The sequence below is a fragment of the Etheostoma spectabile genome, chromosome 15 (genome assembly GCF_008692095.1).
Source record: "Etheostoma spectabile isolate EspeVRDwgs_2016 chromosome 15, UIUC_Espe_1.0, whole genome shotgun sequence".
NCBI classification, from domain to species: Eukaryota; Metazoa; Chordata; class Actinopteri; order Perciformes; family Percidae; genus Etheostoma; species Etheostoma spectabile.
This window is the reverse complement of record NC_045747.1, coordinates 11,559,271-11,579,809: the sequence shown is the minus strand read 5'-3', so window position 1 is coordinate 11,579,809 and position 20,539 is coordinate 11,559,271. Positions and strand designations below refer to the sequence as shown.

General features: G+C 44.0%; 2 protein-coding genes across 3 annotated transcripts in view; one reads left to right on the top strand and one right to left on the bottom strand.

Annotated features, from left to right (window-relative positions):
* The window catches only part of notch3 (notch receptor 3), a 29,262-nt gene extending 14,111 nt beyond the window's left edge, over positions 1–15,151 (top strand). Inside the window, exons 7-32 of the mRNA XM_032538521.1 lie at positions 105–260; positions 384–569; positions 1,654–1,767; positions 2,914–3,027; positions 4,020–4,253; positions 4,497–4,607; positions 4,714–4,906; positions 5,090–5,235; positions 5,545–5,778; positions 5,922–6,074; positions 6,189–6,417; positions 6,531–6,732; positions 6,849–7,005; positions 7,101–7,285; positions 7,400–7,532; positions 7,669–8,039; positions 8,168–8,691; positions 8,784–9,110; positions 9,202–9,350; positions 9,438–9,666; positions 9,818–9,908; positions 10,058–10,226; positions 10,377–10,681; positions 10,803–10,950; positions 11,063–11,160; positions 11,272–15,151. Coding sequence (XP_032394412.1) covers positions 105–260; positions 384–569; positions 1,654–1,767; positions 2,914–3,027; positions 4,020–4,253; positions 4,497–4,607; positions 4,714–4,906; positions 5,090–5,235; positions 5,545–5,778; positions 5,922–6,074; positions 6,189–6,417; positions 6,531–6,732; positions 6,849–7,005; positions 7,101–7,285; positions 7,400–7,532; positions 7,669–8,039; positions 8,168–8,691; positions 8,784–9,110; positions 9,202–9,350; positions 9,438–9,666; positions 9,818–9,908; positions 10,058–10,226; positions 10,377–10,681; positions 10,803–10,950; positions 11,063–11,160; positions 11,272–12,765 — 6,452 coding nt within the window. The 3' untranslated portion in view covers positions 12,766–15,151. The remainder of the gene's footprint in view (positions 1–104; positions 261–383; positions 570–1,653; positions 1,768–2,913; positions 3,028–4,019; positions 4,254–4,496; positions 4,608–4,713; positions 4,907–5,089; positions 5,236–5,544; positions 5,779–5,921; positions 6,075–6,188; positions 6,418–6,530; positions 6,733–6,848; positions 7,006–7,100; positions 7,286–7,399; positions 7,533–7,668; positions 8,040–8,167; positions 8,692–8,783; positions 9,111–9,201; positions 9,351–9,437; positions 9,667–9,817; positions 9,909–10,057; positions 10,227–10,376; positions 10,682–10,802; positions 10,951–11,062; positions 11,161–11,271) is intronic.
* Positions 15,152–17,056: 1,905 nt separating this feature from the next.
* LOC116703691 (retinol dehydrogenase 8) lies at positions 17,057–20,539 on the bottom strand. 2 transcript variants are annotated; one of them, XM_032538606.1, is made up of 7 exons: positions 20,346–20,538; positions 18,807–18,944; positions 18,551–18,712; positions 18,273–18,452; positions 18,099–18,192; positions 17,783–17,966; positions 17,057–17,624 (listed from the first exon to the last, which is right to left on the bottom strand). In XM_032538606.1, exons 2-7 carry the CDS (start codon positions 18,901–18,903, stop codon positions 17,415–17,417), a joined length of 927 nt encoding a protein of 308 aa, XP_032394497.1. In that variant the 5' UTR covers positions 18,904–18,944; positions 20,346–20,538; the 3' UTR covers positions 17,057–17,414. The 2 variants fall into 2 exon arrangements, with proteins under 2 accessions (XP_032394497.1, XP_032394498.1); XM_032538607.1 differs by lacking the exon at positions 18,551–18,712 and having other exon boundaries at positions 20,346–20,539.

Here is a 20,539-nt window from a genome sequence, read left to right as displayed (position 1 = left end):
TGTCTAGATCATTTCAGGGTTGCAGTACATGAGTGAATGGAGCTTCATGGTTGGCTCCTAAATTGTTGATTTCATGTGTTTTCTTTCTTTGCCATCTCCCACAGGTTTGCTGTGCCACCTTGATGATGCATGTGTGAGTAACCCCTGCAATGAGGGGGCAGTGTGCGACACTAACCCCCTTAACGGCCGTGCCATTTGCACCTGTCCTGCTGGCTTTGTAGGAGGTGCCTGCAACCAGGATATGGATGAGTGTTCAATTGGTAAGTCTGATTTTTATTTTTTATATATAACAATTCTCTAACCGCTACTGTGGTCATAGGGTCTCTGCTTTGTCTTTTTACTAAATGTTTTTTATATACTGAACTTTAACCTTCTCCCCGCAGGTGCCAACCCATGTGAGCATTTTGGAAAATGTGTGAACACAGAGGGCTCTTTTCAGTGTCAGTGTGGCCGTGGATATGCCGGACCAAGATGTGAAATTGACATAAACGAATGCCTGTCCATGCCCTGCCAGAATGATGCCACTTGCCTGGACCGCATTGGAGAGTTCACCTGCATCTGCATGCCAGGTATTCAGGGCTGTTATGTTTTAGCATTGCCAATAAAACAATACAGACTACCTCAATTCAGCACAATGTCATTCACTTGGGACAGTCCAAGCCAATAGCAGACTGGAACAACTTATTATTTAAACTTGACATAGCATCATCTTAAGTTCTGCCATACTGGCTGCCAATGTAGACTGTTATGTAATCCATTCATATTGGTGTTGGGGGTACGGAGACACTGCTCTACTCTGTGCACTATACAGCCAGACAGGGTATTAGTTTGGACTAAGTGATGGTTGGACACTAAGTGACAAAAACACAGTGAAACTCTCACGCACAGTCCTACATGCATCCTGGGGTTTTGGGAACTATACAAATTAGAGCTGGGAGTTGGGTCTATAGGACTGTATGTGAGAGAGGGCGAGCAGTTAGGGGGAGGAGTGTGCTGTGAATACTAATGAGTGGTAGAGTGGTGGGAATGGAGCGGAACAATAGGGCCCCTCTGTGCTCCACTTTGCACCCCTCATACACACAGAGAGGGAAAGAGGCTTTTTCCCAGAGCCTCTCCCCCTCCCCCTTCATTTCCAGAGACATGCCCTTCCTCCTCACCCTCCTCATCATCAGCCAGCCTGGCAAAGCTCATGTGGAGCTACTGATTATTTCTGATTCCATGCTAGCCTCTCCCCCAGCACTCTGATCCACACTCTGTTTCACCTCAGTGATGGAGCCCTCCATAGTTTGCTAACGCAGAATGTATAACATGCATCTGGTGAATGGGAGACTGACCCAGAGAGGGGTAATGCTCTGTTGACAGTAGGATGTGGTGATTTCAGGTCAATAGAGTGGGAACACTGGGGATGCTCTAGGGATCTTTTATTCATCCTGTGGTTCAGCAGAGACCAGCATCAAAAACTCTGAGGCCTCCCATGACAGAAAAGTTTTCCACAGATCATTTCAGATCATTTCCCCGTCACAAAGAGTACACACAAATGCATGCACACCATGCTGGCTTAAAGTGACATACTAGTACATACAAATTTGACATATAGAATCTGCTTGAGCTGCAAAAACATACATGTATTCAGATTGAACTTCTGTCTTTCAGGCTACATGGGGACTTACTGTGAGGTTGACGTAGATGACTGTGAGAGCAACCCATGTGTGAATGACGGCATCTGTCGGGACATGGTCAATGGCTTTACATGCACCTGCCAACCAGGTAAGACTTTATTTATATTCCCTGTGTTTATTTCTATCCCTGTTAACAACTCCAATTCAGTGACAGCAACAGTGAAAATAGAGAGCCAAAGTTTAAATGTCCCCTGAACCAGACGAGGGATGGTTGGCCTTGCTACTTCTGCCGGCTGGTGTTTAGGACCACCACTCGTATAAAAAGGCAGGCCCGCAAGGCTGCCTATGCTCTCCTCCTGTCTTGAACAAAGACACTATTGTGACCCCCATTCCCTCCTCATTGGAATGTGGAAGGGACAGCAGTCTCCCTCATCTTGCCCTGGTGGTGGTGGCGAACAGCAGTCCTGCTAATGAGATTCTTTTCCAGGTCCTCAATTTACATCTGGGACAGACGTACCCTCTCCACCCCCCATCTAGCTATTGAGGTGGTGGAGCTGATGCAGGAAGGGGAGAGGGGGGGTTCCCTAAAAGAGAAAACAATCCCACCGTCTCCTCTAACCCCCCCTTTAGTAGCCCAAGCACCAACACACAGACCATCCTGACACTGTTAATCAACTGAGCAGTGTGCTACCAATGCACCAATTCACCCCTGTCTGGGCACTGTGCCCACTGATTTCAAGCCTTCTCAGTTTCTCAAGCTTTTCAAGCCAGTAGGTTTTAGACACAATAGTATTAATATTTGTATTGTTATTATTGTTGTTGTTGTTGTTAAAATTAGCCATTTCTCTAGACATTCCATATAAGTGTTTTATATATTGGGTCCAGACAATCCAGTGTAGAGCTGGCATTGTGCAGATACTCGGAAATGTACAATAACCTGAAGTGCATACATTTTGCTGCCCAGATATTTCATACCACCTAATAGCAATATTCCGTTATTTTCATATCCACATTGTATGCACTAGATTGTAAGTGCCTCCTAAAAAACATGATCAAGGTCACAGGCTTTCCATTGCATTTTGTAGTGGTCATCTTGGCATTGGTCCAAGTGCACCGATTACATCTCCTTAACCAGTCGAGACACTCAAACCCAACTTTAGCCAGACCAACGTCACTAACCTAGCCAAAGACCTCTGCCCTTCTAAGAAGAGACAGAACTGCCCTCTGACCTGAGCACGGACCTTTCCACTGGACCTTCTTTTTGACCCTTCACCTCTGTGTTTGCATGTCCCAGGGTTTACTGGCACCATGTGTCAGATCGACATAGATGAGTGCGCCAGCACGCCCTGCCAAAATGGAGCGAAATGCTACGACCGGCCAAATGGGTTCGAGTGCCGCTGTGCTGAAGGTAAGGGCTTCTGTACCTAATAGTTGTCAGTGAATAGTTGTACACAGCTCAATGTGTCCTCCCAGCAGAAGAGCAGATGAGCCTTAACCACTTGTTGGGCTGTGTTTGGTCTTTGTTAAGTGTTCAATGTTTTGGGGGGGTCAGCGATTTTTCTGGATGTCTGCTGGCCAAGCAGACTGACTTGAGGCCCCTAATCCCACTCTTTCCCTCGTCGGCTCTCAGGATCATGGGGTCACTGAGAAGACCAGCAGTTGGCAAGAAAAGAGCCTTGGTCATCACCCCGACATCTGTTCATCTGTTAAACCCCCACACACCACCTTATGCTGCAATTTAACTTTCATTCCTTCACATTTAATCAAGTACATGTTTGAAAACAAGCCCAGATACAGTGAGCTACATTGAAGTTTGTCACAAAGGCTGCGTGTATGATCATACTGTGAATATACAATGATATTGAACATGTTTGTTAGGACCTAAGTTTACGAAAGAGCCTTCTTATTGTTTCAGTGGGCAGCTGCTTGGTATTCCCTGTGTTTGTGGGCCCCTTCTGTTGAGTGAAGTGGCCCTGTTTGACGTGGTGCAGTCTATTGTTCCCTCCGCCACTGAGAACAAAAGCAGTACTGGGAGGCCTGTGTTGGACCCTTCTTTACTGCTTTGCCCAACTCAGCACTGCACTACACACATACCATACAAACCAACACTTTTCTTGCCCAACACACAAACACTGTCGACATGGAAACCACAGTTATCAGAATCCAAAATTGGAGAAGCTATTATAAAGAAAAGGCGGGAAACCGACCGAGGAAATTGAACAAAATAACTAATGAATTGAGGAGAAAAGAAAAATTAGAAGGAAATGGCCATTCAAGGAAAAACTGAAAATAGGAGACTAGAATGAAAACAGCTTTCCCTCAGAAAAACGCTTTGCTGCATCAAATGACTCCATAAAGGCTTTAACATTAATTTTCATTTATCCTTTTTTTCCTGTTTAGGTTATGAAGGGACACTCTGCGAGAGTAATATCAACAACTGTCAGCCCGACCCATGCCACCATGGTACTTGCGTAGATGGCATTGCCAGTTACACCTGTAACTGTGATGCTGGCTACACAGGCTATCGCTGTGAGAATCAGCTCAATGAGTGTCACAGCAACCCTTGTCAGAATGGGGGCAAGTGTGTGGACCTGGTCAACAAGTACATCTGCCAGTGCCAACATGGAACCTCAGGTAAGACAAATAACTCCAAAATCACATAGTCGGTCTGTTAATTCAAACCTTTTAATTATTTTATTTTTTTAAATGATGTTGCTGTTGAGGGTAATAACAAAAATAATGGGATAGATATACCATAATATCATATAATTTTCATTTACATCTTAGTCTGAAGCATATTCCCCGCCTTTTGTAAAGATGATTTTTGAAAATTTCCGCAAGCCTAATGTAAAAACTCTAACTCTTTTGTCAACACAGGCACAAACTGTGAAATAAACTTTGATGATTGTGCCAGTAACCCATGTGACTATGGCATCTGCAAAGATGGCATTAACCGCTATGACTGTGTTTGCAAACCTGGCTTCACTGGTAAGGCCCTCTGAAAATGACAGCACGAATTTGAGATGAGAAATCAATCATCATTGGAAATGTTGCCAAACACACTTCTGATTGTGTCTGACATCTCTCCTGCCAGGTTCCAAGTGTAATGTGGAGATAGACGAGTGTGCATCTAGCCCCTGTAGAAATGGGGGGACATGTGTGGATGAAGAGAATGGATTTCACTGCCAGTGTCCTGAGGGCTTTAAACCCCCTTACTGTTACTCCCAGGTGGATGAGTGTGGCAGCAGCCCATGTGTCCATGGCTCATGCCGGGATGACATCAACGGGTATGTACTCTTACAGACTTTGTTAAAGTGGCATCACATATGATATCAAGGAGCAACTTGGCATGATTATTTTGCAAGCTTGTTGCTAATCCCACAAGTTTCAACTTGTACATCAGTGCATTGTTATTTCACCTCTTGAACTTGGCATCTTTTGAATTAATGACTATATTCCTGTATTTCCAGTTACCGTTGTGACTGTGAGCCTGGATGGGTGGGGAAGAACTGTGACCTTGACAGAAACGACTGTTTGCCGAGTCCCTGCCAGAATGCTGGCACGTGCATTGACCAGCTCAATGGCTTCACCTGCAAGTGTCGCCAAGGCTTCAGAGGTAAGAGGGTGGCAGAGTAGCCCAACATACATCAACATCAAAAGACACAGTACAAAGTGAGGATCACACTTATGCAGCATGTGCAGTAAATAGAGTATTAACTATGTATCTTATAGGCTTTATACACACATTTTAGTCTAAAAGATTCCTACCATGTCCTTAATTTTCCCCTATCTGTATTACCATTGTCTACCTCCCTCTAGTGGTGTATTAATAATGTATAGATACATTCACCAGTGGAAGGCCAAGTCTCAGGCTTACCAAATTCTGTTCGGTAATGTTTAAATGTCTTTGCTGCCCCTCCGACAGGTAACCTCTGCCAGGTGAACATCAACGAATGTGCATCCAGTCCCTGTCTGAACAAGGGCACCTGTGTGGACGGTGTGGCAAGTTTCACCTGTCTTTGTGAGCTTCCTTACAGTGGACCCACTTGTGCTGATGTCCTCACCCCTTGTTCCCCTAACCCCTGTGCAAATCATGCCATCTGCACACACACCCCAGACTACTTGGGTTATCAATGTAACTGCCAGTCAGGGTGGCAAGGTAAGCTGTTTTTGAACTTATCGACGCACTGCCTGCTCGTCTATTGTGAGATAATCTGTCTGGAAGCTTACAGAAAGTCTTACTGCATAAGTACTTATGATCTTCAGTTAAAACTTATTATACCCTTGTTTTACACTCTTCAGGTCAATTGTGTAACATAGATGTGAATGAATGCATCTCAAACCCCTGCAAGAACAGTGGGACCTGCACCAACACACTTGGAGGCTTTGTGTGCTCCTGTAGAGCTGGATTTACTGGGCTGACGTGTGAAACAGACGTGAATGACTGTTCTCCTAGTGAGTGGCCACATAAATGTAGCGTGCTGAATTACTTTAACTGTCTGTTGCTGTCAAACACAATAACAGGTTCATGTATACTGTTCTTGACCAAATTGTCTTTTGTTTCATCAGATCCATGCCTAAGTGGAGGTTCCTGCACAGATGGTGTGAACTCCTTCCACTGTAACTGCCTGGCAGGCTTTACTGGGCCCCGCTGTGCTTTAGAGATCAATGAATGCCAAAGTTCTCCCTGTAAAAATGGAGCCACATGCACAGACTATGTTAACTCCTACACCTGCACCTGTAGGCCTGGTTTTACTGGCATCCACTGCGAAACCAACATCCCTGATTGCACTGAAAGGTGAGTGTGTTTGAGTCATGGAGATATCTCACTGTGTACCTTATCAACCTGCTCATATACACAAGTACTATATAACTAATGAATGGGGCAATAACACATATTCATGTCCACAGCTCTTGCTTTAATGGAGGAACGTGTACAGATAAAATCAACGGCTATTCCTGTACCTGCCGCTCAGGCTTCACTGGCTCCCACTGTCAATACGAGGTCAATGAGTGTGATTCCCAGCCGTGCCTTAATGGAGGCATCTGTCAAGATGCCCTCGAGTCCTTCCGTTGCTCCTGCCCCAGGGGCTACACTGGCACCCGCTGCCAGGTACACACACACTCACAGGCACTTATGAAAGGTTTTGTAAAGGCCTTGTGTCTTTATGACTTTGTTTTTGGACTGATAAATGCTGATACGTGTTTATTTGCCTCTTGTCTCCCCAGACACCTGTTGACTGGTGCAGACGCTCATCTCCCTGCCAAAATGGAGGACGCTGTCGCCAAAAGGATGCTTCCTTTATCTGTGACTGTACTAATGGCTGGTCTGGACGTTACTGTGACATCTCCAGGGTTTCTTGTGAGACAGCTGCTCGCCATAGAGGTATGTGGGTGTTATATGACATTTAACCTCTCTGTCTCTGTTTGTGTTGTAACTGATAATTAAAGTTACATTTTCTTACAAATCTTTATTAACAGGGCTCCAGACAGATGAGCTATGCCATCACGGTGGTCACTGTGTCAACACTGGGAATGCCCACTATTGTAAATGCCCTGTTGACTACACTGGAAGCTATTGCGAAAGCCAAGTGGACCACTGTGAAGACAAACCCTGCCGCAATGGCGCCACCTGCAGGGGATATGTGGGAGGGTACCAGTGTGATGTGAGTTCATTGTCGATATGTGCATCTCTGTCAGATTTCAACAAAGTCAGTGTTCACCCAGTGCTTCTTCACGATTGTAGAGATATTGAAATTGTCATCTGCATGTCATTGCAGTGTATGCCAGGCTTTACTGGACAGAACTGCGAGATAGAGATCAATGAGTGCCAGTCTCATCCTTGCCAGAATGGAGGCACTTGCATTGATCTGGTGGGACATTACATTTGCTCCTGTCCCCCTGGCACACTGGGTATGAAAGCACATATTCAACATAAACCTATGTTTATTACTAAAGTCATTACACTATAGGTGAATATAGTATATATATTAAATATAATACATGTATAGTAGTATTAAATAATCCTCTTTTTTTTTTTTTTTTTAAGGTGTTCTCTGTGAGATCAATGAAGATGACTGTGCTCTACCCCTGAGGCTGCGCAGTGCTCCTCCTAAGTGCCTGAACAATGGCACCTGTGTGGACAGAGTGGGTGGATACCGCTGCAATTGTCCCCCTGGATTCAGAGGAGAGAGATGTGAGGGAGACATAAATGAGTGTCTCTCTAACCCCTGCAGTCCATCCAACAGTCTTGACTGCATCCAGTTGCCCAATGACTACCAATGTGTCTGTAAGCCTGGCTTTACTGGCCGGAGGTGTCAGAGCAGGTTCAGTGTGTGCGAATCTCAGCCTTGTCAGAGTGGAGGAGTCTGTTCTGTATTCAGCGGGTCTGCACTGGGATACACCTGCACGTGTCAGCTTGTAAGTGTACATTAACGTTAAGGATTTCAACACCAAGTCTTTTGATTTTGTGGTTTTTGCATTATAGATTTTGTCATTTATGTAAGGAAAGTTCACAATCTAAGTGCATAAATGATCTCTATCTTTAGGGTTATGCTGGGCCCAATTGTGAAAGAAGCATGTCCTGTCGGGAACTGTCCTGCTACAATGAAGGTAGCTGTACACTTACATCGAGGGGGGCGCGTTGCACCTGCCAGCCAGGTTATGGCGGGCTCCAGTGTCAGCATCGCAGTAACGAAGGCTGCTCCTCCCTGCCCTGCCGGAATGGAGGATTGTGCACCGAAGAGACCAGCTTCCCGTTCTTCTACTGCCAGTGTCCCAGTGGCTGGACAGGCAAACGGTGCGAGCAGAGCAGCAGATCCCTAGAAGCCCCAACACCCTCATGCCCTCTAGCAGACTGTCATGACAAAGCCAATGATGGTGTTTGCAACAAGGAATGTAACACATTCCTATGTCGCTGGGACGGTGGCGACTGTTCTCTAGCAGTGAACCCCTGGGCTCGATGTGCAGACTGCTGGCGTGTCTTCAACAACAGCCAGTGTGATGAGTCCTGCAATAAAGTTGAATGTCTCTATGACAACTTTGACTGCAAAAGCAAGGAGAAAGTTTGCAAGTGAGTTTACTTTTACTGTCAGGATTCCCTCATTTGTTTCTGCACTGATCTGAGAAAACGTAAGCTGATCCTTCTGTTTGTGTTGTCTCCAGTCCAATATATGAAGCCTACTGTATAGACCACTATGCTGATGGAAAGTGTGACCAGGGATGCAACACAGAGGAGTGCGGCTGGGATGGCTTGGACTGTGCAGACAAGGTTCCAGAAGCCCTTGCTGATGGTGTCTTGGTTTTGGTAGTCCTGCTGCCTCCTGAGGAGCTTCTCCGCACTAGCACAGCTTTTCTTCAGAAACTAAGTGCTATCTTGCACACTGCCCTGCGCTTCCGGCTGGACCCCAATGGAAAAGCCATGATCCGCCCCTACACCCGCCGAGAGGCACGCCTCAAGCGGGAGCTGCAGCCTCAACAGGAGGTCATCGGGTCAGTCAGGCATACAGTAAACATTAAAGCTGAAGTCTTTCCTTTACATTCTACATTACACTAAATGCCTGCCTCTCTACTATTCCTGTAGCTCCATAGTGTACCTGGAAATAGACAACCGTCTGTGCTCTCAGGGCTCTGAGGACTGTTTCCCTACAGCTGACAGTGCTGCAGACTACCTGGGAGCCCTGTCAGCTGTAGAAATGCTCCGCTTTCCATACCCGCTCAAGGAAGTCCGTGGTGAGTATAGATACTTAAAACACAAAATGAACTTGTAAAACTAATGAGGCACAAATGTGTGATTTCTACTTTGTCTCCTCACCACAGGTGAAAGGTTGCCTCCTATTATTGACCCCATACCTCAATGGGGCAAGCTGATGCTCGTGGGGATAGCTTCTCTTTTCCTTTTGGTCATCCTTGTTATAGGAATGTTGATTGCTCGTAGAAAGAGAGAGCACAGTACCCTTTGGTTCCCTGAGGGCTTCTTCCTTAAGAAGGAACCCAGCAGCAACAAGAACCGCAGGGAACCCGTGGGCCAGGATGCTCTGGGAATGAAGTAAGTTATTTGTGTGCAAATGTTAACACCAACGATGTTGTTGGGACCGAAGTGCTTTAGCAATACAATTTGGAATGGCTTTAGGAATTTGTTTTGAAATTGTATTAGTTTTCCTGTGCCTACATTGATTAAAATATTCATCCGTTAACAGACACATGCCAAAAACTGTGGAGGAATCTCTCCTTGGAGATCACAGTGACCAGTGGATGGACGCGGACTGCCCAGAGGCCAAAAGGCTCAAGGTCAGTTACACAGCATATTTCCATTTATAAACTAGCCTAATCGCTTCATATATATACAAGCACAAGAGTGTGTACATTTTACAACAGCCTTCCATCCTGTATTTAATCCTGCAGTAGGTAATGACATTTTTCTCCTTTTGTGAGTTCAGGTTGAGGAGCCGAGTATGCTCTCAGACTGTGAAGATGCAGTGGACAGCAGGCAGTGGACACAACATCACCTTGCAGCCGCAGACATTCGCGTGCCTCCCACTATGGCCCTCACACCACCTCAAGGAGAGTTTGAAAGTGACTGCATGGATGTTAATGTCCGAGGCCCAGGTTGGTAGTGAGATAAACTTCGATTCTAAGATTGGAACAGGGATTTTTTTTTTAATTTTTATTTTAAAATTTTCTTCGTATGATGTTATATTCAACACTTGAATATCCATAAACTCACCCATGTCTGTTTTTTTTAAAATCTCCAACCAGATGGTTTTACACCTTTGATGCTGGCATCCTTCTGTGGAGGTGGCTTAGAGCCTGAGGTAGCAGAGGAGGAGGAGAATGAGGAGTGTTCGGCCAACATTATCTCTGACCTAATCTACCAGGGAGCATCCCTTGCTGCCCAAACAGACCGCACTGGTGAGACAGCACTCCACCTGGCTGCTCGCTACGCCCGTGCTGATGCGGCTAAGAGGCTGCTGGATGCCGGGGCAGATGCCAACGCTCAGGATAACACAGAACGTACACCACTACATGCTGCAGTGGCTGCAGATGCACAGGGTGTCTTCCAGGTAAACAAACGTCAACAAATACTGTGCCCATAACTTTACACACTTACACTTAAAACTTTATACACTATGTGTAGAAATGCAGAAATCATAATGTTGAACCCAATCTTTTCCATCCTCCTAGATTCTGATCCGAAATCGGGCTACAGATCTTGACTCCCGTATGTATGATGGCTCCACCGCGCTGATCCTGGCAGCACGGCTGGCAGTAGAGGGCATGGTAGAGGAACTTATCACATGTCATGCTGATGTCAATGCAGTTGATGAAATGGGTATGTATGTGTATTGTTTCACTCAAGTGGGTGTCCTGATGCAAATGTCCCTGTTTTGTGATAACATTCACTGAAACCATAGATGCATAATCTCATTGTTTATCTCTTTTAGGTAAATCTTCCTTGCACTGGGCTGCTGCTGTTAATAATGTGGATGCCACTATTGCCCTGCTGAAGAATGGTGCAAACAAAGATATGCAAGATCTCAAGGTGTGACATCCACTTATCCATGTTTTAAGCACACTTTTGCATCAACTTGGCTTGAATTGAGATATGTTTGTATCTAACACAGCCTCTGATCCGCTCTGTTTTTCTTTACAGGAGGAGACCCCTCTGTTCCTTGCAGCTCGTGAGGGCAGCTGTGAGGCTGTGAAAGTGCTGCTGGCTCATTTTGCAAACCGAGAGATCACAGACCATATGGACAGGTTGCCAAGGGACATTGCTCAGGAGCGAATGCACCACGACATTGTGCAACTTCTTGATGAGTACAACACAGTAAGGAGTCCCCAGGGTCATGGAGGGCCTGGACACCACCTGACTGGGGGGCACACTCTGTCTCCTCTCATGTGCCCGCCCAGTGCCTTCCTGCCTAGTCTGAAGAACACCCCACAGGGCAAGAAGAACCGTCGGCCTGGGGCCAAGGGTTCTAGCCTGGGAAGCCAACATGCCAACAGTCTGAAGGAGTCAGTCAAGGCCCGTAATAAGAAGCTGACCTTGGACATGCAGAGTGCCTTACTGGAGAGCTCAGTTACCCTGTCCCCAGTCGACTCACTGGACTCACCCCATGGGGGAGCTAGCAATGCTGGCTACATCACCAACCCCACTTCCCCTGTGGCCATGCAGTCACCAGGGCTCTTTCACTCCTCCATGTCTGTCCCAAACACCCCAATGGTACATAGTAGCATGTTGGAGGGAGGTGGCCCGTTTGCTGTGTCTCTTGCCCAACTAAATGACATGGGAGCTGGAGGAATGTCCTTGCAGGGACGTGTTTCCATGGCGTCAGATGTTAACCATGGATATGTGCTGAGTTCAGGCCAGATGGGGCTCAACATGGGCTTGGTCAGTCCTGTCAGCGTGCCCTTTGACTGGCACAGCCGGATGGCCTCCTCCCATTGTGGCCAGCAGGTGGTGAATCTTTTGCAGAGTAGCCAGGCAGGCATGCACCCCCAGAGCCCAGCCATGCAACAGCAAAACATGCTGATGCACCAGCAGCAGCTCTACCGTAATGCCATGCTGCAGCCAACACCTGTTACCTCCACACCCTCTATCAGCCCAGTCAAGCTGCCCTCCATTGCTGAGCAGCAGCAACAACAGCAGCAGCAGCAGCAGCTCATCAACCACACCATCACCAACCAGCAGAGCATGGCCCGCATGGGTACCTCCACCCCACCGACACCCCAGACCTCCCAGCCCCCACCATCCTTCTTCCAGCAGCAGCAGATGCCTCAGCAACCTTCTCAGCCCCAGCCTCCTGCTCATCCCCCACAGGCAGTTACGCCAGCAGCCCAGCCCACTCAGGCACTGCCCTCCCAGCCTAGTGGCAGCACTGCAGGAACAGAGGATTACCCAACTCCTCCCTCTCAGCACAGCTACTCATCCGCACTAGATGCTACGCCCAAGCATTACCTCCATTTGCCCAGTGAGCACCCCTACCTGACCCCCTCCCCAGAGTCTCCGGAGCCCTGGTCCAGCCCCTCTCCTCATTGTGTCTCTGATTGGTCAGATTCCACACCCAGCCCAGCAGTTGCTGGCCCTGCCCAGACCCAAATTACTCAAATCCCAGAAGTCAATGGCAAGATGCAGGTGTTTGCGTGAAGATCTCATGGGCCCTGCTTGAAATGGGACCTGGGGTAGAAGATTTTGTGGACTGGCTCTTGGGCTTGTCTGTTTATGTGTCAGCCTGTTTCCAAGATTTTCATTGGATTTGGATTGACTATGATCAAGAGGACCGTCTGCTAGTGATTTTTGCAGAGAAAAAAGTAAAGGGAAATGTGTGTTGTCTGAAAAAACAGCCGACAATTTAATGAAGTAATTCTGTCACAGATGGACTTGTTTTTTATTATAAAAAAAGTATATGAAGAAAACCAAGTCTTTCATTTCAAAGACTTAGGGATGCTCGCCTGGAAACTAACAAACATTTAAAAAGTAGATATGGGGAAAAAAAAGTAAAATGTTGAAGGGAATTCATTTATTTTTATTTATTGTTTTTATCTCTCTGAATTGCTCTTTTAGGTGTTTTACCCTCTTTCTGTCCTATAGCTTCTCACATAATGTGCCACCCCCTCCTATTTTATACAGACTGCCTACATTTATATTTAGCCAGTATGGCAAGTGATGGTAAAGGAATATAATTCATCATTCAGACCAGTTAATTGACAGAAAGAGGAATTTTCACCTCTCTTGACTGATATTTATTTAGGCCAACGACAGCTGGTAAAGATGAGAAACTGGTTTTAGCAGATATATATTAAGAGTTGCTCAGCCGTAGTGGTATGTTCTGATTTGATTGAATTGTGGTAATTGATTAATTTCAACAGGAGTATTATGAATAAGAACGTAGATGAGTGTCTATGAAGCACTTCAAGTGACCAGCCTCGAAGGGCAAGTGTGGGTCAAATACAACATTTAACTGCAATGGATATTTATAATATATGGGTGGTATTTAATCCATGGTCATTTTCCTTATGAACTTTCACAATAAATCCGCAGAGTAAAGGTTTAAGTATAATGCTTTTATTTCAATTGTAGTTTCTCATGACTCTACAGGACTCTTACCTCCGGTTCTACTGTCAGCCCTGATATCTGTGTTGTTTTGCCTTAAAATCAGCCTCTCACTGCCCTTTTAGTTTGTATTATTTTTTTGTTTGTTCCATTTGTTTTATGCTCTGTATATTTGTGAAAACCATGGATACCTTTCTTTTAACATCACTTCAGATGTACTAAGCTATGCTTATCAGCTGCTATTTTATATTACTCTTCCCTGCAAACATTCCTCCATTTTGCCTGTCTTGTTGAGTCTGGGTGATGTGCCTTTCAGCAGCATCCAACACAGAGTGGAACCAGGTGAACAGGACAGGTGGAAGTTTAATTTGTCAAGTCCACATCATGTCTTTTACTGGACTAAATGGAAACATTCTGGACTATCTGTGGCGGTTGAGGTCTCATTGACACTCTTGCCTCGCCTCCGGTAGTGTCTGTGGTGGAGTAGTGGTCAGTGTGAGGGTGTGGCTGCTGGGCTGTGACTGCTTATGCCCTGTCACTCCTCAGGGAGATGTTTTATGGCATGCAGTGGGACAGTTCCCCTGCATCTACAGTAGCTCCCAGTCCAGGGACAGTGGAGATGTATCTTAAGATGATTGTTAGAAGAGACTGAAGGAAAGAACACTACTATGTAGTGCTGCACCCTTAAACCTTTTACAAAATTCTGAGATGACACTCCATCATCTAGCTAACACTTTGTGTAATGTCTGACCAACTCCCTACCCCCACATGACCTGAGTGTTTAGGATAGAGGTCATCCTCCCCTAGTGTGCTGTGGACATTTCAGCATAAATTCAATTGATATAGTAGAATTTTGAAACCACTGCATTTTCATCGTGTGAAAACATGAACAGAAATTAGTAGGCCACCACTCCTAGCTACTACTTTTGTGGTGACCTAACACTGCCCCTAGTTGTGTCATAGACTTTATCTTTCAATTATTGTTTTATCCTGTTCACTATAGACTCGGCGACTGTTTTGTCAGACCTAGGAAACGTGTTATTGTTCACAGTCCAGTTCACATTTTACTTACAAAGACTGTTTTTTTGTTTGATTTTTTATTTTTATATATAACTGGTCTTTCAATTTCTCTTCCAGGTCGCACTAAGTGTTTTGTACATTTCAACCTCCCAACATCTGTTTGTAAATATGTTTGTTCTGGGTAGATCTTTGCTTGAGACGTCTTATGTTTCTGAAATGATTATGTACTAAAAAGGACAAAAATAAAATGTACTTCATTTAGCATTATTTGAAGCTGAGGCTGTGACTGATATTTTTGTCTTGTGTTATTAGAACAGTCATAGATATTTTCTATCATTATTAATTTCTATACTTGTTTAAAAGTAGTTCAAAACCATTGTACATTAAACCTTTCCACGGTTTTACTTTCTACAGTCGAAAGTTGTAAAGTTACTTAAAATAAAATCTGTAGGGAACTACATTTTTGTGTCCTGGTTTTCAGTGATTGTTTCATATTTAAAAAAAAAAGGAGGATATTCATTAATTCAGATCCTCATAACCATAACCATTAAAATAAAACTGAAATGGAGTTACCTGAGATTAACTGTTTTAACGACTAAAATGTTACTTTTTCTGGTTCAAACGCATTCTCAAGAACGGGTTCGTATGAAATCGTACGAAAAGTTTTTCCCCTGAAATGTATGATATACGAAAACTAGGAGACCACTGGCTGGTCACGTGACATCGGCTACAGAGCTCCATGCTACAGAGCGGCAGTTGCTAGTTCTTTAAACCGCTACAGAGCTTCATGACGCCAACTACAGACCTCCGTCACAGCCATAGACTAACGGTCTATGGTCACAGCTTGTCTATCAGCGGCAGTTCGTAGATGTGTTTAGCCGCTACGGTGCTCCGCATGGTGCTCCGTCGGGTCAGCGGTAGTTGGTGGTTCTGTTACCCAAGAATAGGTGACTGTGAGCTGGGTACAGAGAACAGCGAGCTGCCGGTCGTTGTTTGTCGGTGGAGCGTTATGCGGCGATGAAAGTCAAGTTTAGGCACCAAAACAACTAGTTGAATTTAGGGAAAAGATGGTTGTTTGTAACACTCCCAAGGAACACGCATTTCCTGGGTTAAAGTCTTTTGTTTTCCTGGGCTCGCACTTCGCTCCCTTGCTTGAAACTCCTGTGTGTTAACACCCACCCATCACCCCGTCCACCTCCAAGTCCATCCGCGTTCTTAGCAGTAGCCAGTCAACGTAGTGGGCCCGGCAAAAAAAGTGGAAATCATACCAATTACAATACAATACAAAGCTTAGCTTTTTGAACGTATGGTTAATGGGAACAGGCTGAACAATTAGCAGATACCCCTTTAAGTATTCAGATTAGAGCAATAATGGTGAGTTTAACTGATGCAATATTTTCATGTGTTTCATTACAGTGTTGTAACGTTTTTCTCTTTATTATCCCAGTTTGTTCCTCAGTGTTCTTTCCCGTAAATTGCAATTACTTGTAGCCTACAACAGGTTTGGGTCATAGTGGGGTGTAGGCTAGATCAGGGGTCCTCAACGTTTTTTAAGCCAAGGGCCCTTTAACTGAGAGAAGCGTTCATGGGCCCACCACAAATATTGTAGAAAAGTAAGTTGCATGTTAAACTGGGCAAACAGTAATGTGTGGGTGGTCTAAAGCCTTCTTATATACCTTTTTAGTATATAGAATACTAGCTTTATACAAATTAATATACATTATACAATAATCTGGCGGCCCCCCTGCAGTAACTCTGAGGACCCCCTAGGGGTCCCCTGTTGAAGATCTCTGGTGTAGGTCATCTACCCAGCAGGACCCCTTGTCTAGGTCTACTGTGATTTGAGCTGTAATGTTGAAACTGATGGTGGTAAATCAGTAGGCTATGTACAGTATGTTTGTACATTATTTAAATATTGTTCATGACACATTTTATGTATTAACAACCTAAGAGTTTTTTTTTTCCGACAAAACAACAGGACTGGATTTGAGCAAGCATCTGGAGAAAGCTGGTTGGGGTAAAAAATTGAGATTTAGATTTTAGTGTTATACCATCAATGCACTAGTCTAAGTGGCTTCAAAGAAGGACGAGCCAGTGACTAATAGATTGTGAAATGGTAGCATATCTGCTTTACCAGAATTACAAGTGTAATGCAGGAGTGCAAGACTCAGTATCATATCCATTACAACAACCCTAATGAATTCATATGTATCATTTATGTATAATATATTATTCATTTTTTTTGTTTTTTTGTTTGTTCGCCAGTCTGTCTGCCAATAGGATAAGTATTCCTGACTTTACTAGTTTTGAAATAAGATTGGAACTAATTTTCTTTGTTAGAATTATGACAGTCCAATACAATACATTTTGTGTTATTTTATTGCCTTTGCTATAGTTTTCCTTAAAATTAACATTAAGAACTGAATTAAAAGATAAATTTGTAAAATGCTTATAATTCATATGTGGTGATATTATTTGCAGTGTTTGCCTGTACACTAGAAGACAAATATGGTCCATATTGACAGTACATGAAGAATTAACATTATTTTAGTTACAATACTATATACAATATTCTATGGTTTGTGCCATGTTAATTGCTTCTCAGAAGGAAGCATCTGTCACATTACAGTTGGATATTTTACTAAAGAACTCTAACAACAAGTTGTAGCTACCATAGTCAATCACTGTTCCCTTGGGAATAACATTCATAGTCTGTGCGATCTTTATTTCTTCCCTGCGCCCCTCTGCAGCATGCGCAGCACCCCGAGAGTAGCATTGAACACGCTGTCGTGTTTAAATATCATCTTATAGAAGGTGTCCAGAGGCAGTCGACCAGTTGGATCTGCATGCTTCAGTGCAGTCATGGGCATGTACAGGCGGTTGGTCTGGTGGCGCAGAGGAGGCTCTTTGGCTGTGATCACTTTAATAGTTTGCTGAAAAATACAAACAAAAAGGTGGCTTCCTCATTATGCATTTCCACTGGCAAAACCATTCTTATTATTCTTTTTTATTTTTATTTTTACTATTCACCATCATTATTATTCTTAGTGACCTACTGTACTCAAATGGAAACATAATTTCCATCACTTGCCTCAGCCACTTCCTCTGGTGTCTGGCCTAATGAGGAGAAAATCTTTTTAGAGTATGGTAGGTAAACTTCACGGAAGATTTTGGCGGTCTCCTCATCTGTCCCTGAAAGATCCATCTTCTCAGCATCTTCTAACACTTTCCTTTCAAATTCTGTCACCACAGGGCCAGGTTCCACTAGAGTCGTCCTTGTGACAGAGATATCAAAAAGATATAGGATCACTGTTACATTACAGTCAACAAGTTGGGCTGCTGTGTGCTTACTGACACATTAACTTTTAGTTGTAAAAACTGATATATTTTTAAGGACATGTAATCACTTGATGCTAAACTTCATTGCTTGCACTGCCAGACTTTCGCAAAATCCTTCCACAGCAAATTTGGAGGCAGAGTAGACGTCATTGAACAGAAGCCCTGTGTAGAAACATAAGAACACCTGTTAGCAACCGCTTACCTCTCTTCTTCTGCAATTTCTCTGACACAAACAAACGCACCCTGTATTCCCATGACGCTGCTCATCACCACAATATGGCCGCTCTGCCTCCGCTTCATGTCGGGCAGCAACTCTTTCACTAGCCTAGCCAGGCCAAAGAAGTTTGTGTCAAAGAGGTTCTTCATGGCGTCAATACTTTGGCACTCCAGTGGTCCAATCATGCCTACGCCAGCATTGTTCACTGTAACAGCGGAGTATCCTATGTCATTATGTGCTTGTAGAGAGATCTTAAATTCACTTAAAAAATGTCTATGAGAATGTGAAGGAGAGGAGACAGACCAAGAACATCCACCCGTCTGTCCGGCAGGCTGTTGACACACTCTCTGATGGAGGCTTCACAACAGGCATCTAACTGTTTGATTTCCAGGGTTTTGTTTAAGGAGTCACCTGCTGCTTTCTCCAAGGGCCCCCGTTTCCTAAGATCCCTCATTGTGGCAACCACTGCCTCAGATAAACAATCAATACACTGGCTGTAAGTAGCTGCAGTTATTTATATCATCGGTTTTTTTTTGGTTGAGGAGAGTGAATGGCTGACCTTCAAACCGTCTGAGTTCATCCTTAGCCAGCCGTGCAGCCACAGCCAAGCCGATACCAGAGGAGCACCCAGTCACCAGCACTCTCCTGGGTCCCATGGCTCTTTGACCTCTGACCTCAAACCTCACGAGGATCCTTGCTGCTTAGTAAAAAAATCATGTGTGAAATGTAAATAAAGGAAAAAACCTCCTAATATTATGTCATTGCCATCACCATTCTGTTCAATTTAGATGGTATTTTGTGATTAAGTGTTGTAATTCCACTTTTTCCTAATGTGTGATTTGTCTCAATTTGTTACTTTTTTTGCCTTGAATGCTATTTGAAAATCCCTAGAGAATGTGCATGACAATGAATGTGAAAGAGTGATTACAAAACATGCAGCTGCATTGGATTATGATATAATAGCATTACTGTAAGTGGAGTTATCTGCTGCTCTCTTTTATCTCTTTGTCGTCTATATTTCCCTGTATGATCAATGTCTGCTGGCGCAAAAATATTAAGTCTTCTAAGAAGTCTTTGTTCCTCTGTGAGCTGATATCAAATCCAAATGTAAACTTGATGCAGTTGATTTACCACACATAAATAGGAATAATGACCAATGACAGGGCTCTAGGTTGAGTTTTTGCTTTAAACAATTCTTCCAAAACTCAACAAAGGAAGCCACTTGATGTGAGAAGTGATCGTTGCCTCTGGGAAGCACAACTGAGGCCAGTTTGGTATTTCTTCAAAGATTATTGGCTGTGTTCTGATTTAATGTATCCTGGAATTTTTGACCGCCTACAGCAGCATGCTAAGTGTTTATCAGTAGACACAGTGAGTTTAGTTTATTAGGATCCCCAATAGCTGCAGCAGGGCTACAGCTATTTTTCATGTGGTACGACACTTTCAGAATAACACAATATAAATAACACATTGAGAGAACATTAAAAGCAAACTTAAAGAGGTAGCATAAAAAAAGTAAGTGAGCGAGTGATTGAGTGAGTAAGTATATGTATATGAAGAGTCACAAAATGCGCAACATGATAAAAAAAAAAATGAATTTTGGAAATCCAGTCCCAGCCCAATCACTGTGTGATGTACTGATTGTTGATACTTTAAGGAGGATTTCACATATTTACATGGATGCTTGCCGGTCTAGGCATTAAAGCTGACTTTATTTTAATTGAAAAGAAAAATAATTATTTTGATTTATTTATGGCCAGTACTTTTTTTTAACTTAGTTAAATTCGTAATTGCAATAGTCTTCTGTGAAATACAGTATAGTAGAATACACTTCTTTTTATACCACAATGATGATACCTGCATTCATATGTTCACCCTTAACATTGTGGTTAAGCATAGCACTTAAGTAATAGTTACTTCCCATCACTGTAGGCTTTATCATCCAAATTACAGTGACACCACAGGGATAAAATATACAATAAAGTCTACTCTAGAGTAGTCTAGAGTAGACTTTGAGAATTGCAGACGCTGTGAAGCCCCTAAAGGGCGAGTTAACCTCATCAAAGTCCAGACTCAGGTGGTGTTGTAGTCTACCAACCTGTAGAGCGTGCAGCGCGTCCTCCACACCAGCAGATTTGGGAAATAAAGATGTACAACAGCGGGTCTGTAAACTAACGTTACCGCAGCTTTTTCAGAGAGGGGGATACGACCAAGTCACAGCGGGACAGACGGCTACATAAACCCAGGGATTACCTAAATGGGTCACATAGGCCGAGTCAGTGTGTGGGAGTT

Excerpts from the sequence above, each read along its gene's own strand:
- LOC116703691 (XM_032538606.1), bottom strand. The coding sequence starts at position 18,903 with ATGGGACCCAGGAGAGTGCTGGTGACTGGGTGCTCCTCTGGTATCGGC. Across the intron at positions 18,453-18,550 it reads CAGACGGGTGGATGTTCTTG|TGAACAATGCTGGCGTAGGC; the intron begins GTCTGTCTCCTC and ends CCGCTGTTACAG. Across the intron at positions 17,967-18,098 it reads GCAATGAAGTTTAGCATCAA|GACGACTCTAGTGGAACCTG; the intron begins GTGATTACATGT and ends CTCTGTCACAAG.